Source organism: Tinamus guttatus, unplaced genomic scaffold (genome assembly GCF_059628265.1).
Source record: "Tinamus guttatus ecotype Peru unplaced genomic scaffold, ASM5962826v1 Tinamus_guttatus_pri_ptg000123l, whole genome shotgun sequence".
Classification (NCBI taxonomy): Eukaryota; Metazoa; Chordata; class Aves; order Tinamiformes; family Tinamidae; genus Tinamus; species Tinamus guttatus.
Genome location: NW_028288657.1, coordinates 2,019,432 through 2,037,063, shown reverse-complemented (window position 1 = coordinate 2,037,063; position 17,632 = coordinate 2,019,432). Strand labels below are relative to the sequence as shown.

Here is a 17,632-nt window from a genome sequence, read left to right as displayed (position 1 = left end):
CCCACGGTGCTTTCCAAGGGGCGGACACCGGGATTAGCACTTATTTTTCCACCTTGGAAGCACGAGGCCGCCTTTTTCCTCACGCACACGGGTGAAGACGGAGACATCCAGCAGCATCAGGTGTGCGAACAGCGGCAGGCCAAGCCTCGAGGGGCATCCCGGGGAGCCACACGGGGTTATTTTAGGGAATGCCGGGAAAAGGGGCCTCGAGGCGAGTCCTTCCTCCCTCCTTCCCCGCTCCCAAGCGCTCACCTACCTCCCGAGGGCTTTCCGAGGATCAGCGAGAGCGGCCGCCGGGGCCATCCCTGCAGCAGAGCCCGGAGCTGCTGCAGCCCAAGGCAAATCCCGACCCTTCTCCCGCCCGCAGCAACCGGCTCCAGACCCTTTCCCGGCCCACGGACCGCGTAGCGCCCCGCGCTTTATCCCGCCTTGTATTTAATACACCCCGGAGCGTGACGGCGCCCCGTTGTTGTACGCGCTTGCTGCACTGTGACAGTATTATCTAAAAAGCTTTGTATTCCTAATTACACGTTGTCTGTTTACATTACAAGCAAACGACATATCAGCAGAGAGCTTCTTGCAATATACGTGGGGGCGGGAGGGGGAGATATGCCAAAGAAATGTTTTTAAGGGGTCTTTTTGCATTTTTATATGAATAGAATGTTTCCAGCAAGATATGTTTTGTTTAATATATTAAAGATTTGCAGATCTGCCAAGATCTACCGCGCTTTCTTGCGGACTTTGCCACTCCAATACAAGAGACCCTTGGGTACACCGAGGTCGGTCGCTGTTTTATTGAGTTACTCTGAGCTGAGCAGAACTTAACGTTCCTCCTCCTCTATCCAGGAGGAGGGGAGCGCTCAGAGGTCCAAAAACGGAGCAACAAACTGCGAGGCCCCCTTGTGTCCACTCCCAAATCCTCCCTCCTCTCCTGCCAAAGCAGGGGACGTCCAACACAACCCTGCAGATCGCTGCCCTGAGCTCCAGAAAACGGGTGCCAACAGCGGGGCTGGGACCCTCTGCCTTCCCCGACACGTTACCGTGCGATAAGGAAGAGCCGGGTACCCCCAGGCACCGCGGGCACCTCCACATCCCTCCCTCCCAAACCACAGGAACGACCCCTGCCACTTCCCCGTGCCCCACACGGAGGCGGTGACAGGGCCCTGACCGTGCGGGGACGAGGACGGGCAACACGAGGCTGTTTGAGAGCCCCACGCTGCCCCTCGGATCGTCCTGGCGGCGACAGCGTCTCGGTCACCCCCGCGGTCACTTCCAGGCCTTGGCCCTGCCGAAGGCCCGCGCCTCCTCCCGGCCCCGCAGGTACTGCTCGATCTCGCCGTCGGAGATGGGCTCGTCGCCGGTGACGGCCAGCTCGGAGGCGCTGGGCGCTGCCGTGCGGAGCCTCTTCCGCGGCTTGACGAGGCAGGGCGGCAGCAAGGGCGGCCGCGGCTCCCGCTCCGACGGACTCACCTGCTCCGGCTCCTGCCCTCCCGCATCCCGCGGCGCTCCCGGCTCCTCCTCATCCGCGGCGCGGAAGGCCTTCTTCAGCAGGAAGATGCGGTGCTGCAGGAGGTCGCCGAGGTGCTTCACGGCCGTCTTCTTGTCCACCTTCAACACGCGCAGCCAGGCGAGCTGCGACGCCATCCGCAGCAGGACGTCGTGGAGCTCCTGGAGCCGCAGGCGGGCCGGCGGCGGCAGCTCCACCCCGGCCAGCTTGCAGAAGCGCCCCAAGGTGCACGCGAGGCGCGCGGCCGGCCGCAGCGACTGCCACGCCAGGAAGGCGGCGGCGGTGACCACGGGCACGGGGGTGGCGGCCCGTCACGAGCCACGTGTCGCCGGCCAGCTCCACGACCTGCAGCGTCCGCGCCACCAGCTTCTCCTTGTCCTCCGCAAACGGGGCCGGGACGTCGGCCGCGGGCTGGAGCAGCCTGAAACTGCAGGAGAGCGGAGTTGGCCGAGGGCGTCGGAGCGCGGGGAAGCGTCAGGCCCGGCTGCCCGCAGGGAGGGTTGAGCCAAAGCCCTCAAAACCTCCAAGTGCTGTCCCAAAACGGCCCCAGCGACCTCTGCCTTCGACCGCGTCGGTGCCGAACGCAGAGCCCCAGGCAGCTCGGCGCCGCGGTACCTGTTGAGATGGGACTTCACCAGGTCGGCCAGGCCCAGCGCGGGCACGCAGAGCTCCAGCTCCGTCTGCAGGCTCCGGTAGACGCCGGCGAACAGCTCGGCCTTGGCGTAGAGCAGCGCGCAGACGGTGCCCATGCTGAGGGGCCAGCCGTGCTGCCGGCACGCGACGAGGACGCAGCAGCCGCCCAGCAGCTCCTTCTTGTCCAGGCCGAGCAGGCGGAAGGCGGGATGGCGGAGCGCGCGCTCCACGTACGACACGGCCGTCTCCTCCAGCACCCGTGGCAGCTGCAGCACTTTGCAGAGGTCCTGGACGCGCTTGATGCCTGCGGGAAAGAGCAGCTGTGTCAGAGCAGCTCGGGACACACAGAGTCCCAGGAGGGCTGAGGTTGGAAGGGACCTCTAGGGATCATCCAGTCCAACCCCTGCGCCAGCAGGGACACCCAGAGCACAGGGTGGCATCCAGGAGGGTTTGGAATGTCTCCACAGAAGGAGCCTCCACAGCCTCTCCGCGCAGCCTGTTCAGGGCTCCGTCACCCTCACAATGAACTTCGTCATGTGGAGATGAAACTCCCTGCGTTTCAGCTCACACCCGTTACCCCTCGTCCTGTCACCGGCCACCACCGAGAACAGCCTGGCCCCGTCCTCCCTCCAACCGCCCCTCAGGTACTCGGACACGTTGATCAAACCCCCTCGCAGCCTTTTCTCCAGACTAAACAGGCCCAGCTCGCCCAGTCCCGGCCTTTCCCTAGGGGCCGTTCCCAAGGGGTTGTTCCCTAGGGGTCGTTCCTAAGGGGCCCATAGGGAACGACCCGTAGGGAAAGGCCATTCCCTCATACCCCGGGCGGTCCCGGCCTCACCTCGCTGCACGCAGCGGCTCTGCTGCTCCCGCTGCCCCGTGCTCCGGGCGAAGGCCACCTCTGCGGGACACAAGGCGCGTCAGGGCCCGGCGGGGCGGCGCGGGGCGCCCCGGGGAGGCCGCGGCGCGGGGCCCGCACCGCGGAGCTGCTCCTCGTCGCTGTAGGTGGTGGTGAGCAGCCCCTCGGCGAGGACGCAGCCGCACGCGGCGCACACGAGCTGCTGCTGCGCGTAGTGCGCGTCCTCCACGAGCGCCGCGGAGCCGCACGACGGGCACCGCGACATGGCGCCCGCCATGGTGCCCGCCATGGCGCCCGCCGGCTGGGGGGGCCGCGCCAAGCGGCGCACCCGCGCCACGCAGCCAATGGCAGCGCGGCCTAACCCGCCCCCCGGCCAATGGCAGCGCGGCGCAGCCCGCCCCCCCGCCCATTCCGGGGGGAAGCGCCGCCTGCGAGCTGCGCGTTCCGCCCCCTCCGCGCGTTCCGCCCCTCTCTCCCCACGCAGCGCGCGGGAGGCGGGAACAAGGGAAAAGCGCCCTGGAAAGCCGGTGTCTTCCCGCCCGCCCCAAGGCGGGACAGGGGCGGCGAGCACCGGGGCCGCCCCCCCAGCCCCGCAGGAGAGCCCCCGGCTTGCTCCAAAGGGAAGCAAGGAGGTCCAGGCAAGCGGTGCCAGCTGCACGAATTCCCTTCAGTTTGTGAAGGTTTTCCCTTCACAATTTCCCTAAAAGCCTTCCCAGAGCAGCACTGAGAGCATCCCCCCAGCTCCTGCGGGCCCTGCACCATGTCTCATCGGAGCCCCAGTAGGAGCAAGAGCTCCGGAGCGGCTCCTGATCCCACCGGGACCGTGGCCGCGGCATTGAGGGCTCTGGCAGCAGCGAGAGGCCGGGGGCTCAAAGCGGAGCTGGCAGCAGCGCCCGGCCCCTTCCTTTCTTTCCATCCCCTGCAGCTCATTTAAGGCCACCACAACCAGAGGCCGAGGGCCCAGTGCTACCCCTGGGGGCTTAAACGAAGCCAAAAGCCCTTTGGTCCCTTTCTGCTTCACGGAAACTCGGGATTCGCACCCTGCCGAGCAGGTTTCCCCAGCCCGCGAGCTGTTTACCCAGAGCTGGGACTGCTCGTAGGGGTGGAACCCAACCAAAAATACCTGGAGGATGAGGAGTTGGTGCAGCTTTTCACCCGCTTTGCGCACGGACAACGCTCGGATCCGGCAGATCCTCCTTCCCGACGTGGCCCAGGGAGCCCCTTTCTGGAGTGAAACCATTAGGTCACAGGCTGCCACCAGAAGGGGACACGCAGGAAGGGTGAACACAAACATCTTAGACCTCCTTCAGGAGGAATTAGGGAGAAACACAGTGATTTTGATGCATATACAAAATAAATTAAAAAAAATAAATTAAAAAACAAAAATATGCTTATATAGAAATCCCTTCTACAAGAGAAGCTGGACAAGCTCCCACTGAGCAGCATTCGCGGCTCCATCCCCATCTCCCTATGCAGCACTCTCCACTTTTTGGAAGTGCTTGCTCAGAAATCACTACCAAAAAAGGCAAAGCGAACAGAACACTGGATTTAAGATAACTTTTATTTTAGTGTTCCACAAAACCAAAGGTCATTTAAAAACAAAGAGGTACCCAGGCTAAAAGCAGACAGTATAAAAACAGGAAAAGATACATTCGGATCCTTCAATAATAAAATAATACACTCGATTCTCAAGCCTCAAAGTCACCACTCTCAAGGTTAAGCATCTCGTTGGACATAAAATGCCAAACCCTTCACGTCAAAGAAAGGGTTTAAGTAGAATTGCCACTAAAAGATTGAGGTACAAGATTCGTACAGCATTTTCACAGCTATTAAGTAAAAACACGGCCCGTACAGGACTGTTACCACAGGAAAGAACAAGCTGTGGGGCAAGAGCCAGGAAACTTGAGTCCATGTGACGAGACCAAGTCACAGCTGGCAAAAAAGCCACCAAGAAAGGGGATTTTAACGTTTTAAGGCTTCATCTTTAAGACTATTTTATGTGCTTGCATATCATTGTCAAGATATGAACCCTTGCCAAGAGGAACACACAGCATCAGCCCTGCAAGGTTCCTCAAGACGTTACCCCAAGAGCATTATACAGAACATCACAGTGATTGCAGCAGCCAAAGTAGTACCCATATTATTTTAAAATAAGGCCAGTAGAAAAACCAAGAGTTGACTCTTGCTTAACACGTGTCTACTTACAGCTGCTGGTATCATCCTGCTGGATTTCAAACCGTGCAAAGGCACTGCTGGTTTCTCTGAACCAGAAAGTCAGAAGGCTGTGGAATAAAGTCTAGAAGACAGGTTTATTAGTGAGGTATGGACAACCATCCGGAAAACCCTTTCCTTCTAGAGCTCCACCGAGGCACACGGAGGAAACTGAAACCAATGTTTCATCTCCCTCCCTGTTTCAAGGCACGAGCAGCAGCTTGCAGTAATGCCAGCTAGTACCATTAAAACCACCAGCCAAGAGCTGTAGCTGCTGCAAAAACATCTGCATTTCAGACCCTTCATTCACAGAAGGGAGTATTGTAAAAATAAAAAACTAAGATACCCCTTCACTGAAGACATCTGCTCAAATAATTCAGCATTCGTCTCTATTAAGTACCTGGAGTCTTGTAAGACTCTTAATGCTTAAAGCAAGAGGCTTATTTCAACGCTAGCTTCCCTTGAAGTAGCTGCATGAGAAAACCTTCAACTGCTGAACCACGCTTTGGTAATTAGCCTGTTTACAGTAACAAATGTAATTAACGGCACTTTCTGGATTTTCCAAAGAATGTATACATCTCTAGGCAAATATATTAACTACTCTTCACTACAAAAATACAGTATCTGAGAAGCTTCCAGTAGTTTTCAGTGTCTTGTGACAAGTCAGTAGTCAATTCAGCCAGGCTCGTGCCTCGTTGAAGTGCTCCTCTCCTGAACTCCAAACCACAAAGAAAACCAAAGCAGATTGGAGAGCATTCCGACTCCCAAAGGGAGGGTGAACTGCTTCCTTCCTTAGATGTATGGAATGTAGGAAGAAAATACTGCAGGACCGATCACCTCTGAAAGCTGCTCCAAGGTAAGCCCCTGTTCCAAAACCCAAGCTATTTAGAATTAATAAACTGCTATGGAATAGTACCATAATCAGAGCTTTCATACAGCAAGAGACATAGGCCAAAAACACGTACCAGAAATAATAGCTTCTATTTTACTACACATTGGCCCAAGTCACTAATATTTCCTGGAGAACACCCTTGAAACGGTATTTGTTTATGCCAGTAATTTAGTTTTGTTTCCTTTCCAAACTAAGGGTTAACTTGCTCCTAATTGTTAGGGCAGAAACGGTTTTAAAAAGCAGCCCAAATAGCCTTATTCCAAGGCATTGGAAAAGCAAAGCAAAACCTCACACTCTACCGTACCAGTGCTACATTGCACTACAACTTGCAGTGTGGAAAGAATAATTGATCATCAAAGTTGCTAAGAAATAAACAAAAAAACCTTCCTAAAGGATCATCAGTGTCTTGCTGGCCCCTTCCGCTTTGTTATCCCAATCAGCCTGCGGATTCGATTCCTTAAATCTTCCCATTAATAAAGAGATACCAAAAATAAATATGAGTTGACTTCATCTGGGGATTCCATACATAAGCCCTGACACAACCACAAATCAATCCGAGAGTTGCTCAAGTCAGAAACAGGAAAAATGTCATTTCCTGTGGGCAGCGCTCCAGTACCACCTACTTCACATTGTCTCCTTATTAATCCAGCTCCAGGGGCTGGAATTCAGTCCTTTGTTCCAAGTGCAGGGAACTTTTATATCTTCCCAGCTTTTTTATTTCCCGAAGTGGGAACACGCAGGATGTTTGGGGTTTCCTCCATCACTCTGACGAGCAGGTTATCGATGTAGTCTTCGAGCTCACGCACCTGCAGTTCCTTCTTGGTAATCGTGTCCTTCTGTTTCAAGACCAGCTGGATCAGCTCGTCGTGGGTTAACTGAGCATAAGCATAGCCAGGATCCGAAGGACTGTATTTCTTCAAGAGAGAAGATAAACAGTCACTGTAGGTCACCTGCTATTGCTTAAAACACACCAAAAACTACAAAAGCCAAATTCAGGTTAAATAGCAAGAAAAATTCAAACGGTCCTCCCAAATTTCATCCTTAATTTGTAGCAAATCATATCATGACAGTTTCCCCTAAACATCTGCTTTCAATTTATAAGCAAACCTGACAACTCTTAGTAGTTTCTGTCAATTTGTCAAGCCATGCTCTGAAATGCGGAACCAGAACCTAAGCAACACTTAGTTGGGTAGTGAGAACCCAGCCTACAGGCTCAGGTGCTTGCAACATCAAGGGCACTTCTGAATGTGCCATCACCAGTTATAAGTTTTCAATTCACATAAAAAAAAATGCCCATTTAAACTTGTTTAATATTTAACTTGCATCTTCTTCTTTTCCATTTATGCCAGGAGGAGGCACTAGGGCTATTTTGGTACTACCTCCTTCTAACGCCCCCAAAAGCTCCTGGACAATCATGGAATCCAGTGTTTTTTTTTCCCTGAGGACCCAGAAGTGCTTCTTTGCAATACAAATTTTAAGTTAGGAGTCTTTTCTCCCTTCAAAAAAGTTTTACTCACTTTACAGAAAAGAAACTCTGGAGACAGATCATGCTCCCCACCCCTCTCACCAAAAAAGACTAATTGGCAGAAAACCTTTGTCAAATTATACAGCTTGTACATATCCTAAAAAGCACTTCCCAGTTCTCTCCACTGAGAATTCCCTGTTCAGACAAGAGGCTTTGACTCTATTATAGATTAATTTGCAGAAAAACCATTTGAAAACTGCCCCTATCACCAGTGTTCTCCATCTGCTCAGACAAACTACCACAAAAACATGAACTTTGCTCAATTTAATGCCTGGGCTTAGAAAAAATGTTGCTTTCTACCATACCTTTGTGCTCATCTCAAGCAGTTTGTCATTCATAGCGCTGATGACGTTCGTATTTTTAGCTTGAGACTTGCTTGTGATGGCATTCATGGGCTTCACAGGCTGAAGCCTGTAAGAATAAAGAAAAAGACATGTTATTTAGGCAATGTCACACTGACATTATACAGCTCTTCTGGCTAAAAAAAGATCGACTGACTAAAAACAAATATAGCAAGAAAATTGGGAAGATTTCAAGTAACCTCTCAATTAAAAAAAAAAAATCAGCCTCAGTATGACAAGGCATTTCTGTTTAAACTACAGGCTTTATAAAGGTAAACTCCACTTCTCTTTCCACTGTTTTTATTGACTTAAGGCATCCAAGATAAGGATGCAGTAACACAGGAAATCCATCCCAAAAGCACGTTATAACAGAAAAACAAGGTCAGTCTTCACAAGAAGGCAATACATAGGAGCAGTTACTTTGGTCTTTTAAACAGGCTTAAACATTAATGCACAAGGACATGTTTGTGCTTCTTGCAAAATGCCAAATACTTCTACAGTCCTGGAACAAACACGAGTTCTGTTTTGTACTGGCTGAACTGGTGCCATAAACTGCTAAAAGAATCTAGGTAAAACCATGCAAAGAGGATTTATACGGCCAGATTTAATATGGGAGGAAATTTACTGCAGCTCCTAAGAGGTAGCGTTGTTGTTATGGTGCATCACTGCAAAATAAATAAGTTTCTGCAGCTGGGAAGGACAGATCCGTGCTCGCAGGAAGGAAAAGCAAGGCTCACAAGCCAGCACTGGCACTTCCAGGTATTTCCCACATTCTCTCACCTGTGCTTAGGAGACAGGGGCTCACCACCCTGCTGAGTTTGGCTAGGATACGTTTCAGAGGGTGAAACCCACGCCCGGAGGAGTTTCCTCTTGCCGGAATTCTCGGCTTTACCAGCGGAGCCCTCTGCTGTTGGCTTTGTTGGAGACTCTGCTCTATCACTTTGTGTGCGAGAAGGGAAGGAAGGAGAGGAAGAGTAAGACTGGGAAGAGCCAGACACAGAGGAACAAGCAGCAGGAGGCTCGAGGAGCTCACGCTCTGCACTCTCATCGACACCAGCGTTTACTTTTAGTTCCTGTCTCTCAAAGTGACTCTTAGGCTCCCTGGAATGAGATGTCACACCTACGAGGGCTACCTTATTTACACTGCAAACACCCAGGCTTGCAGGTAGCGCAGAATTACAAATACCCGGGGCACTTCCGTTAGCAGGCAGAGTTCCTGAATGCTCTTGTAGCTCTTCGCTCAAAGCCATGACATCTCCAGACTGTTTCCCAGCCTCCAAGAGGCCGGCATCATCATTTTGGTCCTCCTGAGAGTCTTCCAGCAGCTCTTCATCAGAGCCTCCCTCTGGAATAACAGGAAGACCGGCCCGTTTCAAGCCATGATCTCCAGCAATCGGAATAGCACACTTCAAATTTGCAAGGGTGCCAAATAAATCTTCCCCCTCATATTTTAAATGCCTGCTGTTACCTCTAAGGGTTATCGGTGGAGCGACAGTTTTTAATGACCCATTGGCAGGGGCGCATCCGTGAGCACTTGAGGGCTCCTCGTTGGGAAATGGAAGCCCAGCAGCAGATTTTGCATCGCTGTCTGAAGGTAACACACCACCACTGAGCTCGTCAGTCTGAGGGACCTTCAGCACCAAAGACAGTCTTGGTGCTGGTTTTGGTGTGACAGACACGGAAGGAGCCTCCCTGTCAGGCCCCCTGATCCAGAAAGGAATCGTGCAGATGCTCATGGTTGGTTTGGGAGGTGCTACTTGGCACAGAGAGTCACTTGTATCAGGAGCTGCTTCGGGGTCTAACATGGGTTTAGGTTCTTCCATTCTGTTCTCGATAAAGGTTTCCTGCTTCTCCTTTGGCCTGTTCTTAGCAGGAGGTGACTGTTCAGCACCATTCTCAGGTAAGAGATTAGCACCACACTTTGAGAGAGAGGCAAGACAGCTGGTGTCCCTAATATAGGGGTGTGAAGAGCTCGATATACTCTTTACATCACTGATTAGAGCCACGTCTGAAGAGCTCCCCGAAGCCCCATGAAGAGAGTGTTCCGGATTAGCAACATTTTCTGCTGAGGAACAGTCTTCCTCACAAGGAAGCGAGAAAGGAGAAGAACCAGCAACTGTTTCGAGACCTGGTGCATCTAGTTCCTGCCCAAGCTTGCACACAAAGGGGTTATTGTTGTTAAAATAAGAGTCTGAACAAAGAGAAGGTGCCCAAGAGAGATCCGAGGAAGCACAAGCTTTGGAGCTTTCAGAATCCTGACCCTGGGAGCCCTGTCCCCATTCAGAAGTAAAAGGATTATTCCCATTACTAGAAATCTGCACGGAAAGAGATGTTTTGGGAACGGAAGCTGAAAGATGAGGAGGTAAAGAGAGAGTGGCAACGCCTTCAGAATCCAGCGCTTCGGATTCCTTGCTCCACTTTGAAATAAAGGGGTTCTTGCTACTCAAAAGCTCTGCACCAGGAAGAGGAAGAGGCTCAGAGGAACTAGTAATATTTTCAGAGTCTGGCACTTGGACTTTTTGTCCCGTTTTAGAAATAAAAGGATTATTGTCACTACTGATCTGGCGTGCAGAAAGGAAAGCAGAAAGGGAATCAGGTGCAAAAATAGAAAGCGTGGCTTTGGGTTCCTCCTCTGAAGTCACGCCCAGTCTGCAAAAGGGACAAAAAACTGGCATGTCACTTGCAACACAAGGCAGGAACAGACAAGCTTTAGCACCAGACTCCAATTCCTAACACACCGGAGATGAATTAGACTGCAAGAGGAGCCTAACAGACTTAATGATATTTAAATTATTGTTTATATCACCTTGGGTTTATGTCAGAACACTGCTGGTGCAGAGATTGCACAACTGGATTACTGTGCTGTCTGCTTATAAGTAACTATCTCCTTTTGCATGCCAAGCAGTTTTATTAGTAAAGATGCATATGCAAGGCATTTGAATGCAAGAAGAGTCAAAAATAGGATGTTAAAGACAGATACAACACAGCCATATTAGTAGAACACTGGTTCTTGCATATATACACACACGTATGTGTATATATCTATATATGAAGGATCACTCGTGTGAGAACACACACTCATATATGAAGGACACAAGAGCAGAATTTCCAAAAAAGCCTCCGTGTACGAATTCCGAGCTGTACTTCACGTTGCTGTGAATGATGCCAAAAGCAGAAGGGCTCCAAGACTAACTATTTTGAAGACCACAGCACAGGAGAGAAAAACAGAGATGTTAGAACTGGTATTTCAAATCCTGAGCATGTTCCAAACCACACAGTTTAGGCAGAATGTTAGTTTTTGCAAAAGATAAGAGTGAGAAGAGTTATTGCTGTAATAACTGAAAAGATATTTGCGAGCAGAAAGAGCTGCTACTTCATCAGAAGTTATGAGGAACATCCTATTTTGACAGAACTCAAATTACTACCTGCTATCCACGTGCCCAATGTCTAGCATTAAAAAAACCAAGAATATTCTACCAAGAACAGTCCCTACAAGCACACAGCACAACAACTTCAGGTGCAAGCAGTCCAGTTAAAGCTCCTGCACTTATCTATTTATATCAATAACACAAACCACCAGGACTGACCTTGGTTTGACAGCTTTAGTCTGGGCTGTTTTTGCCGATACAGCAGCCTTTTCAGATTTCTGGTCTTCTTCAAAAGGGTTGAGTGGTTGCTTATTTTTGAAGATTTCTTCTTCATTACTATTGTCAAATGGATTTCCCTTGCTTAAATCTGTTGGAATTTCAAGATGTTTGGTCTCTTTTTCACTTTTCCCCTCTGAATCTTTGTTTTCTTCCTCCTTCAAAGTCCTGTCTGGAACACTTTCAACATCACTGTTTTTCACCGTTTCCTTTTTCCCTGTGACCAGAGACAGTAAGGCGGATTTTTTGTTGTCCGTTTTTTTGCTCTCTTTAACATCAACAGTCAGAGGAACATGGGTCTCTGTGTAATCCTCACTGCTAAGCAATTTATATGATGGTAAAGTCATAGATTTAAAAGTCTCCAGTGATGCAGACCCAGATAAAACACCGCTGGGAGATGTTCTTCCCGTCTCTTCAGGTCCTTTTGTAAATTTGGAAGCCAGGTTCTCTTCTGAAGCAAAGTGCTGCTTCCTCCTGAAGTTGAGAGGGGACGGGGAAGAGGCTGGAGTGTTGTCCTTTGGGGTGTTCTCTTCCATGTAAACGTGACTGCCATTGATACACAAACTAGATTTGGAAACGGGATCGCTTTTAGATTTAAGTCCACCAAATAAAGAGAGACCTTCTTTCTTGGTATTGCCGGTCGTTATTTGGTTGAGATGTCTACTGTCCAAAGTTGTTATTTTATGAAATTTAGATACAGGAGATGACTTCTCTTCAAGGGTGTTTCTAAAGGTTTCTAGAAAAAATAAATGCGGAGACATTCAGGACAAAAGAACATCCATTCGTTACTGCATTCACAGCACTTCACAACTCCCCAGCTGATCACAAGATTCCAGCTTCCAAATCTTTGGATCCCTTACCCCGGAACCCTTCAGTGTATATCTCACACATACCTTTCAGTTATGCAAAAACCTTAGAGGTCTCTTGAAACTGTACCAGCACCTAACTAATATTTTAGAAAGTGTCAAAACTGCAAGCAGAGCTGCGGAAACAAAGAGGCTTGCACTTGATCAGTGCAACAAGCACAAATACTCACTGTCCGAGGTCGGAGACATCTCGGATTCCTCATCGTCCCATCTCGACTGAAAGTCACTAGGTCTAAGCCTAACTTTCTCCTTTGCAGGCGGCACCGTAGGCAAGACTGACATGGACTGGGACAGAGAAGTCTTTTGCAGACCGGGTTTGGAAAAGAGCGTTTTGAATTTCAATTTCTTCTTTTCTTTCTCAACGGATTCATCTTCGCTGTCAGCCGGGGAGTGACTTGTGCCCGGAACGATCGCTGATGCTGTGTCAGAGAGGCCGCTGCTCCTCTTCCCTTTGAGCTTGTCTTTGAGCTTGCCAAACGTGGAGCGAGGCTTGTCCTTCATGGACAAATCAAACATACTGGCTGTCATGTTGCTCCTCATAAACTGGATATCCACTTCAATCTCTCCTCTCTCCTTTTCCTTTTTCCCTGGTTTGGAGCGCAGCTTATACCATCTGCAAAAAGCAAGGGTAATTATTATATAAACAAGAGCTCGGTAAGTGCAAAGAATTTTGAGCAACAGATATTTGTGTTTTAAGAATGAAATAAGCCTACGCTTTAAAAAACAAAGTGCCTCTTACAAATGGGTCACAATCATACAATTCCAGATGCCAAAGATGACAATTTCTCATCATAAAGTTATTAGTGAAATTTGTTTTTTAATGCAAACCAGGAAGAGGCATAAAAAAGGACACCTAACACCGAATCCACATACTTCAGCTAAACCACTTCTCCTGCACTCGTCTGCCTTCCCGAAATGCAGAGAGGTTAAGAATTTGAAGTGGGTGTGTAAGAAGGGGCCTCAGAGCTGACACAGCTACTAGAAAGCTTGAGCACATATCCCACACCCTCATACCTTTCATTCCAGTGTCTTTTCAGCTGCTATCTCAGTGTTTCTTTAGCTACCAAACCCCTTATCAACAGGGCAAGAACCAAAACACATCACAGAACTTCTGGGGCTTTTCATTTACCTTAATGAACTAATAACTGGATGGCATCAGGAACAACATTCATTACTGACAGAACCACGAGCATTTCTGAAATATAGTTTCAGAATATTAAGGGAGAGCAAATCGGGGTATCTAAATTGCTAGAATATTCTCTGCGTGCAGCTATTACACTTACTCAATTACCACTCTACATGTTCTACTTAATGGCATTCAAACCACATTAGAACTAGATGAAAAAAAATAAAGTTATCAACAGTATCTACCAGCACTTTGTTTATCCCGTGCCAGGAGCTGCAGATTCCTGACTCCGCAGAGCTGATAGGAAAGGCAGCTTGGAAAATACTGGGTTTTTCCTCCCACAGCAACCACTGAATTACAATAAAGAAACCAGAGCAGGCAAATCTACCTCCCCATCTAATTTGTACCTCAATACTTTGAAGGTATAAGGGAGGCAATGAAAGTGAGTAGTTTACTCCAAGAGTAAATTCAAGTAAATAAGCATTAGCTTAAGATTGTGTGAAGATAGTTCAAGAAAATTAACTTTAACATGGCCAGCATTTTTAAGAGGAATTATGCCACTATATTCATTTAAAATTGAGTTGCAGAAAGGAAATAATGTTACTAAAACTCCTTCCAATATTATATGCAACTTTAAAATACATATTTTTATCATAAGCAACTGGCATTTTCAAGCCTTGGAACAGCCACACGACTCCAGAATGAAATGAGTGACTTTTGGCAAGCAATCAGCATTCTGCAAACTATTTCTGCTTAAACAGATTTCTTTCAATCACTTAAGGCTCAGTTTTAGCAGCTTTAGGCTACGCCTGCACGAACAGAACATCGCTCCTACACCTTTAAGTAACTCTAAAAGGTCACCTCGTGAGTACAACAGTCTCCCACAGCCTTCCTGTTTCAAAGAAGCCTCCACACTTCTATTTAAACACAACACGACTGTCTAGGATTGCTCACAGACATGGGATTATTTTGTGAATTGCAAGTAAATCCTCTAAAGGAATCCTCTGCATATACAATTCCTTCAGCCCACATTTGAAATAAGTCAAAATAATTCAGGAGAACCTGCATTACTTTCCTCATTTCCTTTTCGATACTGCATTTGGGCATAAAACCTTATTAACTGGATTTGTTACGTTAACATGCAGCCTGTAATTAACCCGCATTTATTTTCCAAACAAAACCAGCTCCTTATGACTATTGGCCATCACAGCAACTACATAATGACAGAAAGGGCTTCGAGCAGAAAAGGAGGGAGCGATTCCTCAATTAGCTTTTGGCTCAGACAGAAAGAAAACAGCCCGGATGGAGCCTCACGGGGCTGCCTCCAGCCTTAACTTTGATGACTGACAGCGCATTAGGCCCCACGTTGTAAACACATTAATGCCCAGCAGCCTGTAATGAGAGCTGCGTCGTAATTAAGACGTCTCGAGCAGCATTAGTCGGCTTCATCAAGGACCAACGCGCACCTTGACCTGGGCCAAGCTGCTGTTAACGCCTGGTTCTGCTCAGGTGAGCTGGGAGAGGAAGGTGACTCACGTTACAAACACACCTCATAGCAAAGCAGTCCCAACAACCTTCCCTACGGATTTTAATGCAACCCAAAAGCGTCGGCGGCAAGAGGTGACGCAGACCTGGAGCTGGGAATTGCAGGAAAACTCTCCCGATTTGGTACCTCGCAAACAATAGTTCAGCGAATCCGCATAATGCTGAATTATCTGTTCTTAGCCACAAACCAGCAACGTGTTTATTAAGAGGAAACTAAAGAGCCGGCTCGCGTGGGACTTTCCTTCTCCTTCCGAGCTGCTTTAGTCACCACTGCTGCTCCGAGCGCAGGCTGGCCCCACTCACACATCAATATTTTAAGAGGAAACTCGAGCACGGCCAGGGCCGTCCCACAAAAGGCAACAGCCCAATCCAGAGCAGGTGGGGACGGGTGGCTTGGGGGGCTGAGGGGACCCTGCCCCTGGGCTACCCTCTATGGAGCCCATGGGCCCCTATCACCACCCTGGGGTGTCCATGGGGCACAGGGGTCCCTGTCACACCCGGCACCTGCCCCACAAGCACAACGGGGCTCCACAGCACCCAGTTGGCCCCTGATGTTACCCCACTTTGCTGAGTCACACAGACCCCCTCTCCCCAGCCCCACACAGACCCCAAAAACACCCCTCTGACTCCCTACATGTCCCCCCAGCCCCCACACACATCACCCCTCTGCCCCACAGGCCCCCTAACAGCCCACGAGGACCCACCAGGCCCCTTGACTCCCCCTCCCCAGCCCCACACAGGCCCCCCAGGAGCCCACAGCCCCCCTACTTCCCCAAGTCCCCTCCTCCAGGTCCCACACAGACCCCAGCTCCTCCCTTGGCCCCACAGAGACCCCTCAGCTCTTCCCATCCCTCCCACCCAGCCCCACACAAACCCCCTAATAGCCCCCTTGACTCCCCCAGCCCTACAGAGGCCCTCCAACCCCATTCAGACCCCTCTGCTGCTCCTCCAGTCCCACACAGACCCCCACTTGGTCCATCCCCCCCATCCAGCCCCATAGAGACCCCCAGCTCCCTCCCTTGACCCCACAGCTCTCCCAGGCCCCACAGAGACCCCCAGCTCCCCTCCTTGACCCTGCAGCTCTCCCAGGTCCCACAAGGACATTTAACACCCCCACACCCAGTCCCATAGGGGCCCCCGGCCCCACACAGACCCTCTAATAGCCCACAGTGCCCCCCAGCCCTACAGAGGCCTCCCAGCGCCACCCAGACCCTCCTGCTGTCCTCCTAGCCCCACAGAGACCCCCAGCTCCCCCCCTTGACCCCGCAGCTCCCCCAGGCCCCACAGAGACCCCCAGCCTCCCCACACGCAGTCCCGTAGGGCCCCCCCGGGGCTCACTCGCAGTGTCGCCGGGCGCCGCCGTCGCGCAGGGCCGCCACGTCCACCTCGGCGCGGCCCAGGAACTTGTCGAGGCCCACGAGGGCGCGGTGCAGCACGGTGAGGCGCAGCGCGGCGGCGCGCGGCGGCGGCGCCAGCTCGAAGGCGGCCTCCTCGCGCCACTCGGGCCGGCCCTGGCACCGCTCGGCCACCGACGTGCAGAACTTCTCGCGGCCCAGCGCCATCACGGCGTACGCGTCGCTGCCGCCGCCGCCCGCCGCCGCCTTGGAGCGGAGCCCCCGTGCCCGCAGCACGGTCACCTGCACGTGCGTGGGCACCCAGCCCGGCGCCTCCATGGCGGAGCCGAGCGGGGCTGCCCCGAGCGGCGCCTCCCACTGCTGCCGCTGCCGCTGCCGCCGCCGCGGCCGCTCTGAGGCGGCGCCGCCGCCCGCCCTCACGCGCCGCTCTCGCGAGACCTGGGCGGGGCCGGGGGCGGGGCCTGCGGGGCCGTTGGGCGGGGCCTGCGGGGCCGTTGGGCGGTGCGAGGTGAGCGAGGGGGCGGTGCGAGGTGGGCGAGGGGGCGGGGCGATGTGAGCGAGGGGGCGGGGCAAGAGTGTGGGCGGGGCGGCGGGTGTGCGCGGAGGGGTGCGGGAGTGCTGGGGTGTGCGGGGGGTGTTGGGGTGTATTGGGGGTGCTGGGGTATGTGCTGAGGTGTACGTGGGGTTGTTGGGGTGTCCTGGGGTGTATTGGGGGTACTGGGGCATGTGGATGCGTGCTGAGGTGTACAGGGGTGCTGGGGTGTACAGGGGGGTGTTGGGGTGTCCTGGGGGTGCTGGGGTGTGTGGGTGTGTGCTGAGGTGTACGTGGGGTTGTTGGGGTGTCCTGGGGTGTATTGGGGGTACTGGGGTGTGTGGGTGTATGCTGAGGTGTACGTGGGGTGTTGGGGTGTCCTGGGGTGTATTGGGGGTACTGGGGCATGTGGATGCGTGCTGAGGTGTACAGGGGTTTGTTGGGGTGTACAGGGGGGTGTTGGGGTGTCCTGGGGGTGCTGGGGTGTGTGGGTATGTGCTGGGGTGTACGTGGGGTTGTTGGGGTGTCCTGGGGTGTATTGGGGGTACTGGGGTGTGTGGGTGTGTGCTGAGGTGTACGGGGGTGCTGGGGTGTACAGG

At 51.8% G+C, this 17,632-nt stretch overlaps 2 protein-coding genes across 4 annotated transcripts; both read right to left on the bottom strand.

Moving 5' to 3' along the window:
* Positions 1-1,265: 1,265 nt before the first annotated feature.
* BRF2 (BRF2 general transcription factor IIIB subunit) lies at positions 1,266-3,265 on the bottom strand. The gene is given in 5 exon segments (XM_088521458.1): positions 1,266-1,806; positions 1,808-1,934; positions 2,123-2,444; positions 2,979-3,038; positions 3,117-3,265. Coding segments are annotated over 5 exon segments (1,194 nt in total). The 5' UTR covers positions 3,262-3,265; the 3' UTR covers position 1,266.
* Positions 3,266-6,664: 3,399 nt separating this feature from the next.
* RAB11FIP1 (RAB11 family interacting protein 1) lies at positions 6,665-16,823 on the bottom strand. 3 transcript variants are annotated; one of them, XM_088521444.1, is made up of 6 exons: positions 16,485-16,823; positions 12,646-13,088; positions 11,553-12,345; positions 8,746-10,614; positions 7,930-8,035; positions 6,665-7,013 (listed from the first exon to the last, which is right to left on the bottom strand). In XM_088521444.1, exons 1-6 carry the CDS (start codon positions 16,817-16,819, stop codon positions 6,795-6,797), a joined length of 3,765 nt encoding a protein of 1,254 aa, XP_088377570.1. In that variant the 5' UTR covers positions 16,820-16,823; the 3' UTR covers positions 6,665-6,794. The 3 variants fall into 3 exon arrangements, with proteins under 3 accessions (XP_088377570.1, XP_088377572.1, XP_088377573.1); XM_088521446.1 differs by having other exon boundaries at positions 8,746-8,904; XM_088521447.1 differs by lacking the exon at positions 8,746-10,614.
* Positions 16,824-17,632: the final 809 nt, after the last annotated feature.